The 24,453-nt window shown below is 35.6% G+C and overlaps 1 protein-coding gene across 1 annotated transcript in view; it reads right to left on the bottom strand.

Moving 5' to 3' along the window:
* Nucleotides 1-1,209: 1,209 nt before the first annotated feature.
* Nucleotides 1,210-24,453, bottom strand: part of LOC110453787 (delta and Notch-like epidermal growth factor-related receptor) — a 47,178-nt gene continuing 23,934 nt past the window's right edge. The window contains exons 4-11 of the mRNA XM_021502939.1: nt 16,591-16,724; nt 15,388-15,451; nt 9,597-9,821; nt 8,477-8,619; nt 7,321-7,414; nt 6,463-6,597; nt 4,280-4,463; nt 1,210-3,751 (exon numbers count right to left, since the gene is read on the bottom strand). Of these exons, the coding sequence (XP_021358614.1) occupies nt 3,595-3,751; nt 4,280-4,463; nt 6,463-6,597; nt 7,321-7,414; nt 8,477-8,619; nt 9,597-9,821; nt 15,388-15,451; nt 16,591-16,724 (1,136 nt within the window). The 3' untranslated portion in view covers nt 1,210-3,594. The remainder of the gene's footprint in view (nt 3,752-4,279; nt 4,464-6,462; nt 6,598-7,320; nt 7,415-8,476; nt 8,620-9,596; nt 9,822-15,387; nt 15,452-16,590; nt 16,725-24,453) is intronic.

Here is a 24,453-nt window from a genome sequence, read left to right as displayed (position 1 = left end):
AATTATTTTATGTGGTATACTTGTTAAACTCTTCAAATGTCGAGACTGCAAGCCTCTAAATTAAAAAGAAGGCTCGGAAGACAAAAGCCCTCTTTGAGCATACATTAATTAATTTGTTCTTTCCTTTCCTCTTATTCATTTTATATTATTTATTTATGTTTTTTTCACTTGGAAGGGGAGAGAAGGGGGAGGGATCTGTTTGTTTGATTTAGTTTTCTATATCAAGATTTACAATTCGTTAAGCTTGCAATGCTTTGAACATCTCATGTCAGGCGATGTTTTTCCAGGTTTTCAGGTTTTGAGATTGTAACAAACAACTGATTTATTTTTAGTTTCTAATTGCATTGAACTAAGCTAGCCAAATCCTCCAGGAAGCTTCAAGTATATTAAACACGAATCGCATTTGAAAGGATTCCATGTATAAGAGAAGTATATATATGAGAGTCACTTCACTGAGAACGACGGATTCATTAAAATGGATAAAGAAAGGATAGGTTTGATGAACTAATTTGTATATTGCAGTAAAGAAAACGTATCAAACCAAATAAGGGGGAAAAGCTGTTTTGCTATCTCCACAAGGAGATTTTAATGTTTAATGTCGAGACCCACAAAGCTGTACACAACACCCACGCATTTTACTGGTCAACTTGTCGATGTCGATATTTTGCATATATATTGTGGGTATCTTTAAATACTAACAAGTATTTACAGTCTGGACCGACCTGTGTCAGACCTTAACTACCCGGAGTGTCTGGTGTCAGCCACACGATTCTGTTGGTAGTTATGGTGTTATTCCTAACATATTGTTGTCGCTGTGGTACTGTTTTACCTCATAACAGGTAAGATACACATACTTTTGAGTTGAGGTCATTGACCAATTTCAATGATTTATATCCAGTTGATCACTATGGGCGGGAAAATATGGACAATAAGAGATATAACCGTCCATGTTGAGATACATAAAAATCTTCTAAATAAATCAAGAAAAATCTGCAAACATTCACATACAATTTCAAAATAATCAATGTCAATGCTAGTGGTTCATATGTCCACTGGACACAATAACACTCGTTTGATTGACGCGCAGAATATATTTTCCTATTATTACAGTTTCTATATTTTATTATGTTGTTTACAATACAATTTTTCATGTCGCAAAGGAACAAATCATTTCGCAGATTTTAAAAAGTTTTTTAATTATTACCAACAGAAGTCTAACAGATTCATTTGAACAAGTCTATTTATTTTACAAGGAAAACGACAACACAATGCAACAAAACAGAAATCCTGTTTGATCTTGTAGAACGTTTTATGCTTCCTGAACTCATGTCTTTCCCAACATCTGGTCACTCCGGGAAGCTGTCCACATCAGATGAAAGATCAAATGCAACGATTTACAACAAAACTATTCATTACTTAAAACAACTTATGAATAACCTATCATTTTGCAAGTGCTTTTCAATGGCAGGATACAAAAAATAAAGAAAAGAAACAATTCTAGAATATGCAACGTTCGCTGCCTTGTTATAAACTCACAGGCACAGACGTACTCGCACTCACACCCACACACCCCACACCAACTCAACCGTACACACATAGAAACAATACGGTTATTGTTCTTTTTCTAAAATATCATAAAATGGTTGATTCATTCAAATTATCGTCAAAACACCATGGCATGATCAAATTTGTACATCATTCACATGTTTGCTTTACATAATGAAGTTTTCATGATCAAAACCAACGAGATATTAGATAACTTTGTACTAATATTAATAAGATGGTTACTATGGAGTACTCTAATTTTGCGCGATACATTTAATTGGCAAGATAAATATGCATTTTAAAATTTCTTCCGACAAAATTAAACGAAGATTTTGTTTCTGTGTTTGGGAATATTAATGTGAAGGACATGCAGGCAAGTAAGTCTTTGCAAAAATATGGAAATTCACAGTTAGTTAGCACCAAGTCCAAATGTGTACACTTTCTTCAGCTTGTGTTTATGCGCTATCAATTATGTAACACGAGTGACGTTCTTACAATTCATTGTACCCATATATGTTGTGTAGATGTATGAGTAAGTGGTATGAATACACATGTATTAATTGTAGTACAAAGTAAGTGTCCATTTATTACTAAGGTCTATCCTCAGTGTGTAACGATGTATATATGGTGTGTTACAGCATATCTAGGATAATATGTTGATGTGGTTATATTTACGCGTGCTATCTAAATAACGGTGCATGTGCATGGTAGTATTACGTTGTAAACAACTTTTTTTGTCAGGGATTGACCTTCTCGAAACAGCTGAGGTCTTAAGGAGGCGGTTGTCTGGGGAGATACTTCTGAAATAAAAGGGTTGTAAGGAGAAAAAATAAATGATAGATTTCCCAAACGTGTAATGTGGGCAGCACATCAGTTTTGATTTCTTCAATATCCCCTACGCATGAAACACAGAGGACAACCCCCTACTTTGAAGGGGACACATAACTGGTATCCTTCGCACAATATGTGCTATCTCTGGCGTGATCATGGGCGGAAGTACAATGTTAGTAATACAGGGTTCAAATTTAGCATAGAAAGTCGAAAATGGTATAAAGTGTCTCGTTCAGCCAATATAGACCAGAAGTGATAAGGTTCCCTGAAAGACGATGTTCAGCTATTGTTGTTCTCTAAATTTATTTGTTTAAGATGATGATCATACTGACATACACGGTGTATTAGTTCATATGACATCTTTTCGTGTATCCTATTGACAGGTGATTTGTACGAAATGTATTATATGATGTTTTTAGATGCAATAATTTTGATGGCGTAAATGATGAATGCCTTCGGTATTTCGGTGAAGATCGAACAAGTCTTTGCCTGCTTTCTTACACTTTTAAGGAACATTCGCTGAAACAACCTTGAAGCTGTTAATTGTTAGTGGTATATTCGTAGACCACACGGTTTAGAAGACATTTGCAGTATGCTTGCAGAACACGCAGTTCAAATGCTTTTTGCGGTACATTCGCAGAACACACAGTTTGGATGACTTTCGCGATATATTTGAAGAAGACGCAGTTTAGGTTATTTTCGCGGTATATCCACAGTGCACACGGTTTTGATGACACGACATAGATGACTTTTGCGATATATCTGCAGAACATACTGCTTAGATGCTGTTTGCAGTTCATTCGCAAAAGCACACGTATATAATATGCTCTTCGTGTATTGTCTTTTTACAGTGTGTCCCTAACTGATCCGGGGTAAGTCTACAGTCACAATAGTCTACGGTGGCACGCTGTGTTTAACTATGTTCTTTTTTCATCTACTCGACACCTCATGGGTCAATTATTCTTTGCAGCGTATTGTAGGGCTCCCATAGAATACCTTGCTCCAAAGGTTTAGTTCCAGATAAACCATTTAGAGATAACGCTACGGCCGGTAAGTGTCAACATCGTGTCCTTTGTTGAATTCTTAAGTCGTACGCGGGGTCAATAGTGTGCTTTCAATATGATGTTGAATGACCCCCTGATATGCTTACATCATGGTTTAGATGCTTTGTCTCGATCTCCGTGAACGTAAACACGATGAAGCCAATGTGGACCTTCTCTAAACCAGTCGAGAAGAGAGTGTATCGCTATAGGACGAATTACTCTGCATATCTCTGGTCAAGGACGTGGCCTCCATGATGGCGTCGGAAGACAGGCGCGGCTTGTTGAGACTGGACACTTCTAGACTACCTTTCGGGGTTCTAAACTCAAACGACCTACAATCAAGATTTAACAATACTTGTTATAGTACTGGACCGACAATGTTAATAATGTTATCCGCTGAGACAACGCGTTAACGTTACATGGTTAAGGCTTTCTTGTATTTTTTTTTATCAATTGATTAACATTACTAGGCCTCAAGGACATTCTTTAATATCTTATTAGATTGTATGAATAAACGTACCGATATCTCAGTCTTGATCGTGGATTCCACTTACAGACTATGTTATTGGACTCATTTTGTCTTGATGCTGACTGAATGTATTTCAGTTTATTACTAAACGTTATAGAATAGAAAACTAACGTAGATTTCTATCACAAAAATACGAGTAATTGGAAAATCAAAGCTTCCGATTGCCCCAATGTTTGGACAACAATACAAAACATGTATGAGGCCAATTGTGGAATGCAATTTTCTGTAACCACGTGAAATAATTCCTAGGAAGAAAACATTATTACTTTTTACCCATTATGCTCGAACACAATTTGGGTTCCTAATAACATTTGACTGGGTTCTCTCCTACCTTAATCTCTTCCATCTGATTTTCTTGTAAGTTTCATGCAGACGGCAGTAGCAGGTGGTCACCACGGCCACCACAATGCAAATGGCACCCATCAGGGTTCCAGCCACGATGTACAGATTATGGAGATAGCTTTTACTTGCGTCCTCTGTAATTTCCGTTTCCATCGGAGGTGCAAAAACATCAACTGCAATTTCAATAACATTTAAATGGCAAGTCAGGACATAAAATGTTAATAAATGTCAATAAGGCTCTCATGGCGTCACAAGAATGTGGCGAGTTCTTTGCTTGCGCCTTTGCGAAAAGGACATTTCATTCTTGAAATCTGATATCTGATGTTTTTTATATTGATATGCTTAAAAAATCTACAACAGACCACTGAAGTGTCAACAAATCCGTTATTGGAAAAATATGAACAAAAGGAACAATTACAAGCAGCATTTGAAAATGTACAAGGAAAATAAGACCAGGTGTTCTAGAAGGATAAGTGTTTTTGTCTTCATCGACGAGACCCGCAATGTATATCAAGGTCAAAACCACGTAAGCTATCTCATAGAATTTGTAGAAAATACAATCACTTTGCATCAATACTTTATCGACAACTTCATTAAGGCTGTGTATTTGTATCTTAACGCTTTAAAATCTTATGTACATTCTTCCATTTTCTATGAAAATATTTTGCGCCAACAACTTAAAAACACTGAACATTCAATATTATGCACAGTTCATTTCCCAATTAACCTTACATTATATGATTTATTTGATGTTTTATGAAATGTTTCTTGTTACACAATCAATAAGTGTTTCTATGTGACGTTCCAATACTTTGGACAGAGAGAGCAATCTTCTCAAGCGGCAGATAAATGAAGCCATCTGGAAACGCCGCAGTGGGTCAGTTCTCTAATCGAGATGAGGGGGCTCATATACTATCGCACATCTATGACCAAATCGAGTCATTTCGGTACATATATTACAACTATTGTACATACGCAGACAGCGTATCCGAATCGACATCGATTTGCAGACAACTCGTACACATGTTACACCTTTGTGTGCATACGCTTCACTGGTCATTTGTCTGATGAAGGTGGCAGAGTACATACCGTACCAGTCATCGAAACGTCACATAGAAACACTTATTGGTTGTGTAACCAGAAACATATCATAATTGATACTTACCAACCTGCAGAAAATGTTAAGAAATATTATAAACTATAGTTTAAACTGTAGACTAATTGAACTCCCCGGTCAGTGTTATCTACTAGAATGTCTTCTCTTTGATCATTATCTGGACCTGATATCCTGCTATGATATATTAATGTCTACAATTAATAAAGACATGTACACTTTATGTTTTAAATCCTTATATTTACATTCGCTCCCATTGAAGCTGTGTAAACCGTGACTGCGTATACATTACCGTATACGCAGTGATATTCCTTGGAGACCATTGTTTCCTTTTGATGACGTAATTTACATTGTGACGTCATAATGGTAACGTTGGCGATCCATCGCTGCTCGTAGGCTGTAGGCTGTAGGCTGTTCATTTGTTTGGATTTACGCACGTTACGGAGGCTTTGTACCATTATAAAAGCAAATGTATTAGAGTTAGCTTTATTCTGAGTGTACCATCATAGTACGAAAATATGTAAATATAAGAATTGATCTTCAGGGTGTCTGCGTATACGGTAGTATGAACGCAGTTGGCAACGAACATATTCTATGGAGCGCGTCAGCGCTCCATAAAGAATATGCTGGTTTCCAACTGCGTTCATACTACCGTATACGCAGTCAAAATGAAAGTCAGTCCTTAAGTATACCTACATACTTCCCCAGGTTTGACAGGACATAACATGACGGATGTTATATGCATGAAACGTTTAACTTTGCGGAAAATTAATTACGTCTCGTCTTTGCTTGTGATGCGGAAAGGGAACAGTTGATCATGATGCTTTCCGTTTGTTTTTGCTGTCTCCGAGGTTCCTGTTCTTCTATTTTTGTATCGACTTGAATGAATTTCAATCTTGTATTTTGTAGTGAAATTGTGATATTTGTTTTTTTCTACAATGTCGTAACCGTATAAACAACGATTCGCGATATATTGATTGAAACATCACACTTGATTAAATATGATCCCAGACGTATGTGAGGTATGTGATTAACTAAATACAATAATTGTATCTTACATGTGAATTCGCAGTTGAAGCCTGCGTGCGGTTCCGTGCACGCGCACCAGTAACCATTGACGCTGTCGTGACACGTGCCCATATGAAGGCAGGGATTAGACGAACAGTCATTGATGTTTACTTCACAGTTGTGACCTGAAATGAAACAATTGGAACCATGTAACAGTACAGGACCTACATGATACCAGTAATTAATTTTATGTTACATGGTAAACTGTGGTAATGTGTATATAGGTATATAGGTGTTCAGGACAGAACTGATATAGGCATAGCCTGTTGTTCGATTTAATTCATTCACCATCATGAATAAAAAAATTTATTTTGAAATGAAATGAAATAAGTCTAGCATAACAACCCAGATAATTGCTCTCCAGAAAAAAAAACAAGTTATAAATTGACTCTATTAACATGTTCATACGAACGTTGGATAACGTTTAAACTCGGCTCGTTGATAGGCGCCGGTTTGTCGATGATAACTTGTGTCAGATTTCGAACAGGGTCTAAATCAATCGTTTACACTTTGCTGGTCCTGAGATAACCCGCTATAAATTAGGATAAAGTAGCAAAGCTGCCGCTGTTCTCTGGCATATTTCTATGAGACGTTTGGCTCAATTACGTTACTTTTCCAGCTGAAGTGCCTTTATGCTTATTCACATGAGTGAAATATTATATCATAAGGGCGTCCTGTATCTTCAAAGTTACAACAACCATTCGAATCTGTCATACATGAAAGATTATTTAAGAATTTAATTGTGCAAGTGCATAAATAGAAAATTGAGAATAATTTCCCTTTTATTTTCCTTTTCGTCACTGCAACATAAACATATCGAGTCAAGCATGGCGGTAAGTCTGTCTCACCTGTATACCCTGGCCGACACAAACATCGGATACTGGTCCCCAGATCAATACACGCTGAATTGTTTTTGCATGGATTATGATTACAAAGGTTTACCTAAACGAATAAAAATATTTTAATAATAACACTACAACATAGTACACAAATTGGGTGAATGGAATACTTAAAATTGACATTAAAACGGGTGACACATCTCATGTAGGAAAAGTTTACTGGGAACCCATGTGTCTCTACCAATTTAGACGGGCTCTTTGTTGTTGTATTGTGTTGACGCGTGATACATTTCTTATAGTTTACTAACAAAGATGAAGTATATCTTGGGCTAACTCGATACGCCTTTGACCATGAAAAGGGCAATGATTATTATGATTGGGGTGACTTGATTAGCACACAATGCCTACTATAAACAAATAAACTCTAATTTTGTTTCCAATTCCTCTGAAACTACATCTATATATTAACCTTGCATGATTTTTAAAAAAACAAATTAACAAAATAATGATTTATTTTCTTGATTGTTTTGTGTTTCTGTTGTGGTTGTCATCACCAATTGACGTCGATATCGATAAAGAAGAAGAATGTCGCTTGTTATAGCAAACGACATATGCATATAGGCTAGACAGTTTTCTCTAGCAATATGACGCTTATAGATATGTTGGTCCCCTGCGAAATATAAGTAAGTCTTAAGTAATGCGTTTTTACATTGACTTTGTTTGTAGTTAAGACAAAATTATTCCTATAGAGTATCGTGTCAGGCTACTTATCTTTCTTAACTAATCGTACTTAAAAGTTCTAGGAGAAAACTCATATTTCGGAACAGTTAAAACACGTGTATCCTCGAGGATTCATCCTTTTCCTGAACGGTTGATACACATGTATCATCGATAATTACTCATCTTTCTGAACAGGTAGTCACGTGTTCTCTCGGGGATTACTCATTTTCTGAACAGTTCGTGCCTGTGTACTCTCGGAGATAGTTCTATTTTCTAAACAATAATTACCCGTGTAACCTCTGACATAACTAATCTCTTTGAATTTTCGTTACTTGTGTGCCCTTGGGGATTACTAATCTTTTAGAGCCGTTATAAACTGTTCATCCTTCGGGTAATCCACCTTTCTGGAAAAGCTTTTGTTCGTGGTTCCTCGGGGTTTACTCACCTTTTTGGAACAGTTAGTACCCGTGTATCCTCGGGGACATACACATTCATATCTGTCCTGTTGGTCAATACAGTGGCCGCCATTTTGACACGGTTTGCATTGACATTCGTTGTAATCCTTTTCACACAGTTCCCCATGGTATCCTATAGATGATTACATAGACATGCTAAATCATATTTTTGTTTTTGTCAAAGACATACTCTACACACGCGATATATATAGGCTAGAGATATATCCTTTCAATTCATAACAATTTAACGCACAAATGCCGAAACGACAGAGTTACGGTTTAAATAATAATATTTTCAAAACAATGTTTGCAATGATTAACATATTGATTCAAACATTCGTTTTGCAGAATCTTCGGACATTCATTGCAAATTTTAGTTAAGTAGTTATATAGTTATAACCAATGACAGAATAAATTAATCAAATATCTTTCATTTCAAATTGCTCCATATAACTCGAAAACATATCCATTAGAAATGAAAACACGTTGTATATAATATTTATTTGTGAAATGTTCAATTTTATATGATATACGTTGAAGATATGGCTGATATACCCACATAAAAGTAACAGTAAATAATACATCCACAAAATGATATAGAACTGCCAATAAAAATCCTGTTGCCGTATTTTATTCACACGTGGTTACATAAATTTCATTATTATGATATATTTTTATTTTCCTTTTACCATGTACAGTAAGTTTGATAAATAGAAAACAGTTATATTTCCCAGTCAATAACTGCCTGAATTCACATGGTGAATTTTCGGTCGACACTCCCACGTGATTTTTAGCAAACTCATATATCTCGCAAAACGTTAATTATGGTATGCATTCGATTTTAATTGAATTCAAACACATTGTTGGTTGTCGTCCTAAATCTGACGGTAATGACTTCTCACAGGATACCAAAGCTGTTACGACACCTTCACAAAGACAGTTCGTCTTTGTTTCTGTTCAAAACAAATCGAATTATGTTTTGAAATTACGAAACAAAACACCAAGTTATTGTTATGTTCACCCTGACAAAACATAAATTCCCATTTGGACTGAATATATGATATAACCTAAAGCGTTAATGTATATTCTTGAAGTGTTGATGTTTCTCACCTGGGGTACAATAGCATTGTCTGGAATTGTTATTCATCTGACAGACACCAAAAGCGCAGGGATTCGGCGTACAGAGGTCTATGATGTGACACTGTGCTCCTGTGTATCCTTCCGCACACAAACATATGTATGAATTTCTATCCACAACCACGCACGTGCCATTGTTCGAACAGGGTGATGATTGACACGTGTTAGACGGTTTATCATCTGTTGTATTTATGACTTCTGTAAGAAAGGAAAAGAAACAAATAGCAATTTGAAGTCAAGAGGATAAGCTGCTACTTTGCTTTTTTTTGTCGTTTGTCTGGTTTCCTTGTGTGGTTAAGACTGTAAATAAAAATATACGCACTACTTTTTCGTTTTTTCCTTTTACCTGTAACCCGTTTTATTTCCCAATTTCCTTCAAATAACACGGATGTGGAAATTTGCGAAACTAACTTTTTGTTATTTATTTGACTTTCTATGTTTGTCCTCATGTCCTTGGTATATAATGGATCATGTGTTGTTCTGTTTATTATTATAATATAAGACTCAAATAAAATTATGCTCCGATTTGTCAAAACGTTGTACTGCATGAGCGAATTATTATTGATATCAGAAATGTGAATCCAATGACATTCCATAATTTTAGCAAATCAGATTATCTAAACATTGCAGCTCAGGCAAGTCGTCCACAACCAATAAGGTCGGCACTGATGTTAGCAAAACATTCAGACTAAAACAGCTAGGTGAAATGGTTTCCACTGGGCCTCGTAGCTTCCGCAGAACAACTTAGTGGTAAGTTACTACATGTAGCACATGAACCGGTTTAGATCCCAATAGGCATTCACTCTTCTTTATTACCTATGGTACTCCAAGCATTATTTTTCCTCAGAAGTTATACAAATGTCTGTTGTGATGTTGACGGTTATCATAGTTCTTGTATTTAGTTAACTAAAATTAGAATAACAACTATTAGATCTGGTGAATGAATTGACGCTTTGTTGTTTTGGCTTGTTTTTCTATTGGATTTAGATTGGATTTATTTTATTTTCAAAAACAAATATCTCCTAAAATCCTTTTCCCATTAGACAGGTGTATTGAGTAATCTTCCTTACATATTGAACATGGGTGTTAGAGTTACAAACCTCCCTTCTACATCAGACGTGTGTAAGCGTTATCTCCTTTACACAAAAGACATAAGAGACAGAATTACCTCCCTTAGAAATATCTCCCTTAAAACAAATCTATATTCAAATTTTCGTTGAGTTATCTCAAATCATAGAAATTATTGAATGCATAGCAATTCATTTAAAACTACGAACCTACTAATATATTTTTTTTTTTATCTTTTATCTTTTTTTAACCAATCCAATCATTTTGAAAGAAATAAGTAGGTTTATCAAGCTAAGAACACTTTTGGAAAAAATACTTTCTCCATACCAGTTAGATCGCATATTTTGTTTAAAAGATATTCTCCGAAGTTATTGATAGGAGATATGCAGTCTTGACATTTACGTGATTTTGTTGCGAGGTGAATGGGAAAAAGCATAATCAATGTTTTTTATCAGCATTTTGCGTCAATGGCAATTTTCATTACGTTAATAATTATTCATTACTTGAACTAACATTTCATGACTTTTAGTATATCCTTGGGCATCAGGTGTGGAGAATGCATTTAAAATCTGCACTATTTACATCTGTTCTAACCTTTGAGACCTAGCGGACTACTTTCTGCCGTTGAGATTACGCAACAGTTTTACCATTAAATCAATATGGCACGATCAACAGATAAAACAAGCGGACAGATCTAGATTATCCACCAACACACATGTGTCCTCTCTATTTCTGTTTGGCAAAAAGAGGTTAATATATAGTGACCATGGCACGTGTAAGCTGTTCTATTATGTACAGCACGTAAGACCGTGAATGACGTAAACTAAACCTTGTTTGGGTCTAAAAGTAAATCGTTATTACCATAAATAGTTATTAGGACACGAGGTTAGACGATAACGATAAACCAAACAGCCACAATAAAGTTAAAGGATAATCAAACAAAAAGGAAGATACCACCATAAGAATATATATATTAACTTTTTATTGATTATTTTTGGGGAGGGTTTGCAAAAGCTTCTCACTAACATTTCGGCCGTATATGATTCAAACACGTTTTTTTCTTTCATTTGTTGGCACCTTACGCAAACTTGTCTTCCTCTAAGGTAGCATGTTACTGTATCAAATGTTTTGGGATCATAGTTTATTCAAGAAATAATCAACGTATGTCCATGTATTATGTTGGAATAAATAACGAGGATGAGAAAATGCTGGAAAAAAATAATAAACGAAGGTCGCTTGCGGCCTGATTTGATTATTTTCCGAACATTTTGGAATCCCTTTTCCACAATAATAAACAAACATATGTTGATTGTATCTATGCTGCTTAGTAACATGCCATGACAGTTTTCATCGTGTCTATTTCTGTGTTTATAGCCCTTAGGCAAGGTGACATAGATAATCTTATTATTTACATTAGGCTGTTCGTTTTCGTGCGTTAACATTCATCACGTGATGCCTTCTTCAATGAAAACAAGTTGCATTTTTTACCCTTTTTTACCCTGTGGACAATGGTAATATGCTGTTTACTTAATCTGGTTATATGCGCGAAAGATTTTGCATTCATTTGGTCGACAGACGATTAACAATTAGCTCTGACGTCATGTTTTATACAAGATGTTCAAACCCACTAATCTATCATCATCGCTCGTCAACATTTTACAAGCTCTATTTCCAACCAACTTCGTGGTACGTTCAGCGGCACATTCTGACCGAGAGCTTGACAGGATTAAAGTAGATCTAGAAGTTAAAGAGAATTTTTGTTGTTTGTCCACTAGGAAATCTCCAAATACATACAAAACTATATGCGGGAACCCTCATTCAACAAATGAAACCAGTGCCGCGGGTTCGCTTATTCACATATGCGGGGGAGGTGTTTGGAAGAGCGGTGCACGTATATGGTATAATCACACGCGTATGGTCATTATACAATAAATGATTATGAAACGATGAAAACTGTTGTTGCACCACACTTGTTGTAGCGTCATTGAATCAATGAGTATGGATTTATATAACGCTGTAGGCTTGCTGAAAATTAAGATATTGTAATGATTAAGGTTTGATTTTTTCGGTTACACATTCATAAAACTACGATAAAATATACATAAGAGTCATAAAAGTAAACTGTAAGAAAACGAGGAATGTGGATAGTGACTGATAGGTGCAATGGGTGTCTTCTAAGTATATATCCTCAACTCACGCGATCATTCCATTTGTCGTTATTGTGATTTCTTATCAATGCAAAGTTCTTTGTTCTTGTGCATTGTTACGGTGTACATTTGTTCCCTGTGTGCTGACATTGTTGTGTAATATTCCCTGAGTGCTGACATTGTGGTTTATTGTGACCTCGGGTATTGACGATGTGGAATATTGTCCTTTTGTGTTGACTCTGTGGTATATTTTCTCTTTTATTGACTTTGTGGTATATTATGTGTTGACGTTTTGGTATAATTTACCATTGGCTTCTTTTGTGTTAATTGTTAATTTCGATACAGAGGTGTATTTTGACCTGGTGCGTTGACGCTGTGGCATATTTTGTCCTGGTGTGTTGACGCTGTGGTATATTTTGTCCTGGTGTGTTGACGCTGTGATGTATTTTGACCTGGTGTGTTGACGCTGTGGTATAGTTTGACCTTTTGTGTTGACGCTGTGGTATGGTTTGTCCTGGTGTGTTGACGCTGTGGTATATTTGGTCCTAGTGTGTTGACGCTGTGGTATATTTTGACCTGGTATGTTGACGGTATGGTATATTTTGACCTGGTGTGTTGACGCTGTGGTATAGTTTGACCTTTTGTGTTGACGCTGTGGTATGGTTTGTCCTGGTGTGTTGACGCTGTGGTATATTTTGTACTTGTGTGTTGACGCTGTGGTATATTTTGACCTGATGTGTTGACGGTGTGGTATATTTTGACATGGTGTGTTGACGCTGTGGTATATTTTGTGCTTGCGTGTTGACGCTGTGGAATATTTTGACATGGTGTGTTGACGCTGTGGTATATTTTGACCTGGTATGTTGACGGTATGGTATATTTTGACATGGTGTGTTGACGCTGTGGTATATTTTGTGCTTGCGTGTTGACGCTGTCGTATATTTTGACATGGTGTGTTGACGCTGTGGTATATTTGACCTGGTATGTTGACGCTGTGGTATATTTTGACATAGAGTGTTGACGCTGTGGTATATTTTGACCTGGTGTGTTGACGCTGTGGTATATGTTGACCTGGTGTGTTGACGCTGTGGTATATTTTGACCTGGTGTGTTGACACTGTGGTATAGTTTGACCTTTTGTGTTGACGCTGTTGTATATTTTGTCCTGGTGTGTTGACGCTGTGGTATATTTTGACCTGGTGTGTTGACGCTTTGGTATGTTTTGTACTTGTGTGTTGACGCTGTGGTGTATTTTGACCTGATGTGTTGACGCTGTGGTATATTTTGTCCTGGTGTGTTGACGCTGTGGTATATTTTGTCCTGGTGTGTTGACTCTGTGGTATATTTTGTACTTGTGTGTTGACGCTGTGGTATATTTTGATCTGGTGTGTTGACGCTGTGGTATATTTTGACCTGGTGTGTTGACGCTGTGGTATAGTTTGACCTTTTATGTTGACGCTGTTGTATATTTGTATATTTTGTACTTGTGTGTTGACGCTGTGCTATAGCTTGACATGGTGTGTTGTCGCTGTGGTATATTTTGACCTGGTGTGTTGACGCTGTGGTATAGTTTGACCTTTTGTGTTGACGCTGTAGTGTTTTTTGACCTGGTGTGTTGACGCTGTGGTTTATTTTGTACTTGTTTGTTGACGCTGTGCTATAGTTTGACATAGTGTGTTGACGCTGTGCTATAGTTTGACCTGATGTGTTGACGCTGTCGTATATTTTGACCTTTTGTGTTGACGCTGTGGCATATTTTGACCTGGTGTGTTGACGCTGTGGTATATTTTGACCTGGTGTGTTGACGCTGTGGTATACTTTGTACTTGTGTATTGACGCTGTGGTATATTTTGACCTGGTGTGTTGACGCTGTGTGATATATTTTGACCCGGTATGTTGACGCTATGGTTCATTTTGTCGCTGTGTGTTGACATTGCGCTATACTTTGGTATATCTGGTCCATGCGTGTTTAATCCTTGTTTTGTTTTGACCTTGTTGATTGGTAATCTGAAAAACTTGTCCTAGTGTACTTATTGATGCTGTTGTAAACATGTCTTCTTGTGTGATGACGCTGTAATATATTTGTTGTTATGCTGATTCTGTGTTTTATTTGTCAAGTTGTTCGAGTGTATTGGCGTGGTGGTTTATAGTTCCCCACGTTATTTTTTCCGGTGACAAATTCGATAAGAGGTCGTTTAATTCATTTCTGATTTCAATTTGAAAAAAACACACATTGTTTAATAAATTACACGAATGGATTGAACAGTAGGCTGTACCCTTTGTATTTTCCCGTTTAGCTGTGATCTGGTATAAAGCCACATGTATATACCCAGGTGGTCTTGTGATCCAGGTGCATGAGGAATTGATATTGGAAGGTGACATGATGTTTTTTGTAACAATTGTGATTAAAGATAACGGGATTGAAATATAAAAATAACTACATTTAACGGGACTTTCTATGCTGATAGAGGGCAGTCGAAAATAACATTTATTTAAAAACCCCAATAGTAGACAATTGACAACATTGCTGCGATGTGAAAGCTTAGTTACCTTGATACGTTTTGTCACAATATGTTGAAGTGTATCCTGCACAGCACACACATTTGAAATGTTCCTGAAAGATCAACGGAGTCAGTTAAATTAAAATCTGTGTATGCATTCTTTAATGATGATTTGATTGCAGCATATAACACCATTCTATAAGCAACAGAAACCTGTTAATACTGGTAAATTATAAAACAAATGACATCACTTTGATAGATAAATGCACACATTTTACAATCAAATACAATATAGGATACATTTGAGGATGGTTCATATAGCAGTCACTAATTCAGTTGTTGCAATATTCACCGTGAAAAACGTGTCTCGTTATTCAAACATTCAAAACGAGGCTGGTAACAATAACATGTGAATATAATTGCATTACATTTGATTAGTGGGTGTTCGCTAGATAACTATGGCATTTCAAGCCTCCAAAAAGATCTGAAAGGAGCAACCATTATATAATATTAATAAAGAGTGGAAAGAAAATACGCAAAATTTACATACAGACAAACTCGAGAGATATAATATATAGAGTCGAACAATATTCTGGTTTATTTATTTACAAAATGTAAGTTACATAATTGAATTAATAACTTTTTACCATAATTGTCTAAAGACTATTATTATTATAATCAATTGTCATATAAAATAAATCGCTTCTTTAAAAATACAAAATAGATAATTCGAATGATATTCATTTTCGCTTTCACGAGATGCCTACGTTTTATTAAAATCACAGCTCAGTAGATTCCGTTTATTTTTGTGTGCTTATTAATTTTAGCAAATCAAAATTAATGCTGCAGAATTATATAAGAACAAGTTAGTTGTCAATAAGTTCTAAATACAAAAAAAAAACAACCAAAACATAACAACAACAAGAAAAAATTCAGCTCCTTTGTTAGGCAATTGGCTTCTCTTAATTTGTTGCCACCTACTTGCTGGGATAATTCATTCCGCGCGTGACTGTTCTAGAATGACTGTTTTTATAACAAATCTTATGTGATCGTTGCATTACTTCGCCATGTGGGTCACGTTTTATATTTGCCTCGATTCTATCACTTGAACTTAGTCAGAAAGAAGAAAATGACATTGGAATTGTAGCACGATATGTTTGTCTACGGTAGATATCGATCGTAAATTAGTTACTTGATGCTTTGCTGACAGTGTTTGGGAGTAAACTACGGAAGCGTATGTCGTTTCTATTACCTCTGACGAATCGATGACGCAATTACCATTTCCACCACAAAGACGGGATTGATTCCCATGTGACGGCCAGCAGAGATTTTTCTTTATTGTTACAGCAATTCTCATCCCTCTCAAGCAATTATCCGTTGAATTAACTGAAAAAAATAAGATATTTGTCAACTACAAACAGAAATTGGATTTGATGAAACATTTTCGAGACAAGAATCTGTAATTGGAAAATGAAACAAGATCTGCTGCCTGAATTTTTTTCCGGATAGAAAAATGGGCCTCAAAGTGGTTAAAGTACAAAGCCTAGACTCTGACGTAATGACAGGAAAGTAAAAGTAATTTCTGAACAACGAAACTCCTTGTAACTTGGACCGGAACTCTGAATGTAAAAGATTAAATGAAATAAAATAGAGAAACATTAACTGCATCTTCACAAAATCGGAGCTCAAAGAAGAAATGACAAATTACAACCAAATGAGTAGGCATCATGGATCTTGCGTTGTTCTATTTTTATGTTTGATAATGGGTAAATGACCTAGCAACAGCGAAGGTGAAATGGAGAAATTTCCTAAAATGAAACTGACAAAATCAGGAGTAAGGAAGAAAACAATAGATACTAAGTGCTACAATTTGGGCTGTAGATTGAATTGGTTCTTCAATCCTACCTTAGTAAAAAAAAAAACACACAGTTATCGATTTAATGCAGTACAACTTGATTCAGCAAACCGTCACTTAAAAAACAATGTCCGGTTTACCTACGTGAGATTATAATATAAACATTTCTTTGCTTACACGTTTGAATCAGTGTTAGTAGGAATCTCCTATTTGTGAGATCGGGACATTGGAAAGCAATAAAACGATGTATACACTCCTTTTGTCGATTGGAATATCGTTTACTTAATGAACATGGAAGATGATTCCTAAAAGAAACCATACCTCATTGTATTTGTGTCGTTTGATCGTCTCAGGAAGACACAAATAAAAATGAAAAAAATAATAACAATAAAAAAAAAGGAAAAAACTAAAATATCATTGAGACATTCTGCGTACAACGTCTTCTTATAAAAGAGATTGTTGATATCGTTTTAAGTGTTCTATCTACTAATACGAATGAGGCTCGTGAAACGACTCGGTGAGATCAATAAAATGATTCATGGTTGGTAAAAATTTGTTGAATATTCATGAAGTAATTTCTAAAAGACAGCAATATAATATGTATGTAATCAAAGTTAAAACAGATTGGTACTAATGGCAGCAACAGTGCGCCAGAAAACCAAATAAATTGAAACGAAAAACGAGAATACTCTTAAATATCTGAAGTGTGGTTTTACGGTTTAAAAGTCAACGGAAGTCAAAAGGTCACCGGAAATTTCAAGTCAAAATGAGAATAAGTATCAATAAACGTGGTGGCCATGGGCTTTTGTTATCTTTGTTACAAGTGTGAAATCACCTTGGTCAGGTGACGTGTCCTGCTATAGATAGGTTACTTAAATGAACTAAAGAGATTAGTGACGTCATAATTGAATTTAGCGCAAAGTACAGGAGACTTAGACAGATAAACTGACGTTGTAAATTAAAGGAAATGTGTTATCGCCGCGTGCAAATGTTCTTAGATCTGATTACAGTAAGTTGATTATGTACCGGCGCGCATTTGATGTCTTGTTTAGTCGTGAATAAAAATAGTTCACAAAGTTGATGTGATGTATAAGTTTTGTTTTAACCTGATTTATTCAATCGCAAAATCAACTTACAGCTTATCGTAAAGCAAAATTAACTAACATTTTAATAAAATAATAAAATAGGGAAAAAAGATCAAAGTCGAGTGGTAGATTTTATCTTAATTGAAACAAATGAGACAAATAGAAGGAAATGAGACACTTTGACAAAATTGAGAACGTTTTAACGATCGTTAATTAGGTTTAAGAGAAAACGATCAATCATAGCATCAATTCGTACGTTTAGGCTTATATTCGAAGTAGGTCAATTTTCAATACAGTCTTATTTTCGAAGCCACCTAAACACTAAGGCTTCTATGGTTTCAGTTCAAGGCAGTCGAGGCCCTTTAAATTTTTTCGCGCCATCGTTTAATTGGTCCGTCTAATAGAAGTCAAAGTTATCAAATACATTGAAGCTTTATTTCATTTTCTATAAACCTGTATATATGTTCAATATATTAAAACAGAAGGAACAGAGAAACAAATGCAAATTATGAACAGTTTCGAAGAAATATTTCGTAATGCATATATACATCTTCAGCAAATTGTATTTCATTGTTACAACGCAACCTAGAAACAGCCTACAGCTTGATATACATGAACATTGTGTGCATGATATGATTGACTGCAAGATTATCCACAACTTTCATACAATGGAAAACACAAAAGCAATCGAGGGGACAACGGCAAAAAGGCGATATCATTATCCCTTCAAGATAAAACAAAATATCATATTCACTACATTACATCTCCCCCAGGCATACACACATACGGAGATATTAGCCAGGTGGCATAGGACTATAAATTAGCGCCTGATAAGGCAGCTCCTGCGAATTCCTCAAAAAATGTATTGAGTGTGTATATGCTAATTGTATCAATTGTATATATATGTACTATAAAGCGCTTTAGAGTGGCTTATGTTAGCTAAATAGGGCGCTATATCAAATGTTGTTTATTATTATTACAAGGACAGACATAAGTCAGCGTACACACAGGATAACATATTGCTGACAGTGTCATTATGTCAGAATACAACAACAACCCGCCATTCAAGCTCACACTGAGTCAGCTTCTTTGAACAGAGAGACAGTATAATTAATCTGACTGTGAGCGTAGATATGCAAAGCGTTGTCTGCGCTGTCTCGACCTATAGGTTAATGGAAAAAAAGACAAAATGGAGCCTTCTCCATTTACAGTAACCTCTAGTAGTACACCTAACGTTTACAGCTAAGCCTAAATCAAATCCAAGACAGATCGTTGTGTTTGTGGCGCCTAATGTAACCCTCCCACATAATCTAAGGATGTGTCTTTGACCTGTCATTACAGGATGACAATGACGAAAACAGGTATATGTGGTTTTATGGTAGCCATAACGAACTTATAGGGGGGATTTTATCCCACTTTTCGATATAAAAATCGACTAAATGTTATGATTTGGTGTTCGTTCTGTTTCAGTTGTCACTACCCTTTTTCTCTTTTCGAGAGCAGGGAATGACTTGTAGTTCAACTACATTTACCTTTGTTTCTTGCGATTGGTTTTCTCGCCATTGACGAAGCAGAAGTCGCTATCCTGCCTGGACACATTGTTCTATACTCCATGTATTTCTTTCATTTTTATTTCTTGCCCTTGTCTTATCGATTTTACGTTTGAACTACGGTTTTGGTTACTCTTCAGTATTTTCTTCTTTTTTTTTACCAAAGCAAAAAGATACAAAAAAGTACAAAACAAAAAAATACAAAAACAATGCTGTGTTGAGAAATTCAATACTCGAACATTATTTAGAAAAAGAGGCAAACATTCTGTACGGGGAAACAGGTTCGTAGCTAATGGAATAGCAGCAGACAGTGATTGGCCTTTTCTACATTATATTAATATTTCATGATCATGCGAGGCTACTTGTACGGGGTCTCTGCTTAATTGGGGATTCCTGCTGTGCCATTTTCTTCAGGGAAATATTAAAGTTTGTGCTGCACGCATTGTTATCAAAATTTGATATGTATTCTTCTCCTCTGTCAATTTCCTTTCTTTTCTTAAATCTGTTCTTATTTCAAGTGTATCGCGTGCTGATGTAGGAATATAATTACATTTTCATGCTTAATTTTCACGCAAAAGTAGTATCAAATAGTTTAAATCGGCAAGCATATAACTAACATTATATACTTTCATTTTTGAAAGCGAAAAATGTAAGTTTATTATGAAAATTTCTTATTACACAACCAATTATTGGTTGTGTATCAAGAACTTTTCATAATCCATACTTACCAATCTGAAGAAAATACTTATAAATGATGCAAGTTTATGTAAAGTATGTAGATCTGTACCGAATGATCTTGAATTATTGTTGTTAAGACAATGTCAATGGTTTACCATACCTTGGTCACTATTTCAGCATGTACTAAATGACCCATGTCTTCGTGCTGGCCATTGATTTTCGTTATGGCAATGACTAATGATTACTAGTTGCCATTTTCACCATTGTAGTTGTGTATACTGACTGCCCGAGGGCTTGTCACTTTGATGCTGACGATTGCTGTATGAACCGGATGACCTCAAAAAATGAAGGTAACACACACCCGTGATTGCACACATATACTATTTGATAAACGATACCTTATGCCAAAAACCATGTTCCTGTGGAAGCCGACTGATGGAGCTCTGTCTCTATGAACCATGACGGGGTTTAGAAACCCATCGATGATTAGTCACAAAATGGTGACAATGGCAAACTGTATTTAACCCTTTTTTGTCACATTGTGACTATACATTACGTAATAACTGAGCTTGTTCTTGTCACTTAGCAACATTAGTCATAGCCAGTGTTGTGTTGTAAATTGTTCCCCACTACGTTATTACGGGAGCTTATTGTATTTGTAGGGTAATTGAAACAGTACGCGGAATCGTTCGGCTATATATGTAACAACTCATTAATATAATATAAACGCACAGAAATTGTATAGGCTTACACAACGACTTAATTGAAAACGAAGACAAACTCATTAGATTAGCACCACATATAATACGTCCTTATTGAATAAAGTAATATAAAAAACAAAAACGGTTCCCGGGGAATAGCCAATGTTTGATGAGAGGATGACAGGAAGCAACTTGACAATTGAAAAATAGATTTCTAGTGGAGAATCACAGGTGCTTGAACGGAATAGGCACTCCAAGGAAATCAGGAAATCTGGGATCGAAGAAGACTTTCCGAAGTTCTAGAATATATCTTCAAACGTCTTGTATCGCCTGTGAAAGCTTTGTGCATGCCTCAGATTAAATAGTAAAAAGGGGGAAAGGTCTAACAGCTCCGTTGCCTTATGGGAATAAAGCATATTAAATTCAAAATACATTTTTTAATCTAACCCCAATATTTGCTTTCAATTCATGAGTTAGAACAGAAAATATGATTTTAATATGCGGTGTCAAGCAAAGATTTGTGTTTCTCAAAATATTAAATGTTATAATCCATGAAAATGATCGAAAACAAACAAAGTCCCATGCAAGTTTGGTTATTGGTTTACTAAGGTTAAATAGTAAAAAGGGGGAAAGGTCTATCAGCTCCGGTGCCTTATGGGAATAAAGCATATTAAATTCAAAATACATTTTTTAATCTAACCCCAATATTTGCTTTCAATTCATGAGTTAGAACAGAAAATATGATTTTAATATGCGGTGTCAAGCAAAGATTTGTGTTTCTCAAAATATTAAATGTTATAATCCATGAAAATGATCGAAAACAAACAAAGTCCCATGCAAGTTTGGTTATTTGTTTACTAAGGTTTAACGACCTATGACCTAACAGCTAAGGTCATTTAAGGACGTGTCTCCATCTGTTTTATGAATGCCTGCACGTGTGTATGTGTGCTGGAGACAGGGTATGTTGGTTTACTAGCTTCCCTGTGATAGTGCAGATCTGATGCAGACTTTATAGTGCTATCTCACTGAAATACCATGCCGAAGGCACCCGGAACAGCATTTCGTCGGGTCACATTATAATGACAACAAATGAACACGTTGTTGCCATTTACCTAAATGCTGAAAGTAATCAGGGAATGACAACTACCATTTATTAAGGACTTTGGTATATCCCGGCCTTGGAACAGAACCCATTGCCTTCCTCACCTGGGCGAACGTTCGACATCGAAGTGTAAAGTGAGGACCCCTGCAAGTCCGAAGAAAGAAAAACCTTCTGTATGTCACTAAATGTCATAAAATGATAAATGTGGTACCTCTGTTGTCTGCTGCTAAGGGGACAGCGAAGAAACCATAGTTGATCTGCTGTCCCTATTGTAACATTTGGAATCTTTATTTTTCTGTCTACTTCCTGAAAACGTTTCTGTTTCCTAATGCCTTGCTTGGCACTATCTCACTTTTGTCCTTAGGGTTGAGCGTTTGCCGAAGTGAGATAGACAATGGGTTATGTCACCAGGCTGGTACATATCAAAGTCCTTACAAAGGTAATTGTTATTCCTGCTTAATGTTAAGGATTTAGGGTTATCGAGCAACTGGTTTACCCGTTGTATATTGTGACCGGGAGGAATACTGACCTTGGTGCCTTCGCCATGGTATTCCAGTGAGGTAACACTTTAAAATCGTCCTCAGAAACGCGCTATCGCAAGGAGGCAAATTCATCAAACTTCCCCCCCCCCATCCAGCATACATAGATACACTCACGCATACATTCCACACATGAAATCACGTCCTTATTTGACCTTAGCTGTTAATAGGACGTTGAAAACTAAAACTAAAACCAAAATCGAAAACAAAAACAATTGAATTTGTCGCCTTTTCCTGTCGTATACAATAGGCATGTACATATAATTTACAGCTGAAACAAATTGATATCCAAGAATTTCAATGATAAATGAAACATTGGTTATAATACACATTAAAGTAGCAGGTTAAAGTCTGTTTTCATGCATGGTAGCAATATCAACTTATTAAATGCATGCAGAATTAGACATTGTTGTACCTTCCATACTCCTAGCCTGTTTTAGTCTTCGCCATTAGTGTCTGGTTGTTGGTATGAGCATGAGCCGCCTTTGTCAGACAGAGACTAATATCGAATACACATTTTACATAGGATATCAGCAGGCTAAATGAGCTGTCGCTCTACCGTCACTCTGAAGATCCAGTTATCAGAAATTGTTAGTGTCTGAAAGCAACGATAACGAATTGACTCTGCTACAGTTTTGTCATATTGTTGTATATCTATACAGTATTGGTGTATATATGTAAGGTATTGGATATCTATACACTATTGTTGTATATATGTAAGGTATTGAATATCTATACACTATTGTTGTATATATGTAAGGTATTGGATATCTATACACCATTGTTGTATATATGTAAGGTATTGGATATCTATACACCATTGTTGTATATATGTAAGGTATTGGATATCTATACACCATTGTTGTATATATGTAAGGTATTGGATATCTATACACTATTGTTGTGTATATATATGTAAGGTATAGGATATCTATACACTATTGTTGTATATATATATAAGGTATAGGATATCTATACACTATTGTTGTATATATGTAAGGTATTGGATATCTATACACTATTGTTGTATATATATAAGGTATAGGATATCTATACACTATTGTTGTNTATATGTAAGGTATTGAATATCTATACACTATTGTTGTATATATGTAAGGTATTTGATATCTATACACTATTGTTGTGTATATGTAAGGTATTGTATATCTATACACTATTGTTGTGTATATGTAAGGTATTGAATATATATACACTATTGTTGCGTATATGTAAGGTATTGAATATCTATACACTACAAATGTATTGTTGTATATATGTAAGGTATTGAATATATATACACTATTGTTGTATATATGTAAGGTATTGGATATCTATACACTATGGTTGTATATATGTAAGGTATTGAATATCTATACATTATTGTTGAATATGTAAGGTATGGAACGTCTATACATTAGTGTTGTATACATGTAAGGTATTGAATATCTATACACTATTATTGTGTATATGTAAGGTATTGAATATCTATACACTACAAATGTATTGTTGTATATATGTAAGGTATTGAATATATATACACTATTGTTGTGTATATGTAAGGTATTGTATATCTATACACTATTGTTGTGTACATGTAAGGTATTG

This window comes from Mizuhopecten yessoensis, unplaced genomic scaffold, assembly GCF_002113885.1.
Source record: "Mizuhopecten yessoensis strain PY_sf001 unplaced genomic scaffold, ASM211388v2 scaffold7507, whole genome shotgun sequence".
Classification (NCBI taxonomy): Eukaryota; Metazoa; Mollusca; class Bivalvia; order Pectinida; family Pectinidae; genus Mizuhopecten; species Mizuhopecten yessoensis.
This window is presented reverse-complemented; position numbering and strand designations above follow the sequence as displayed.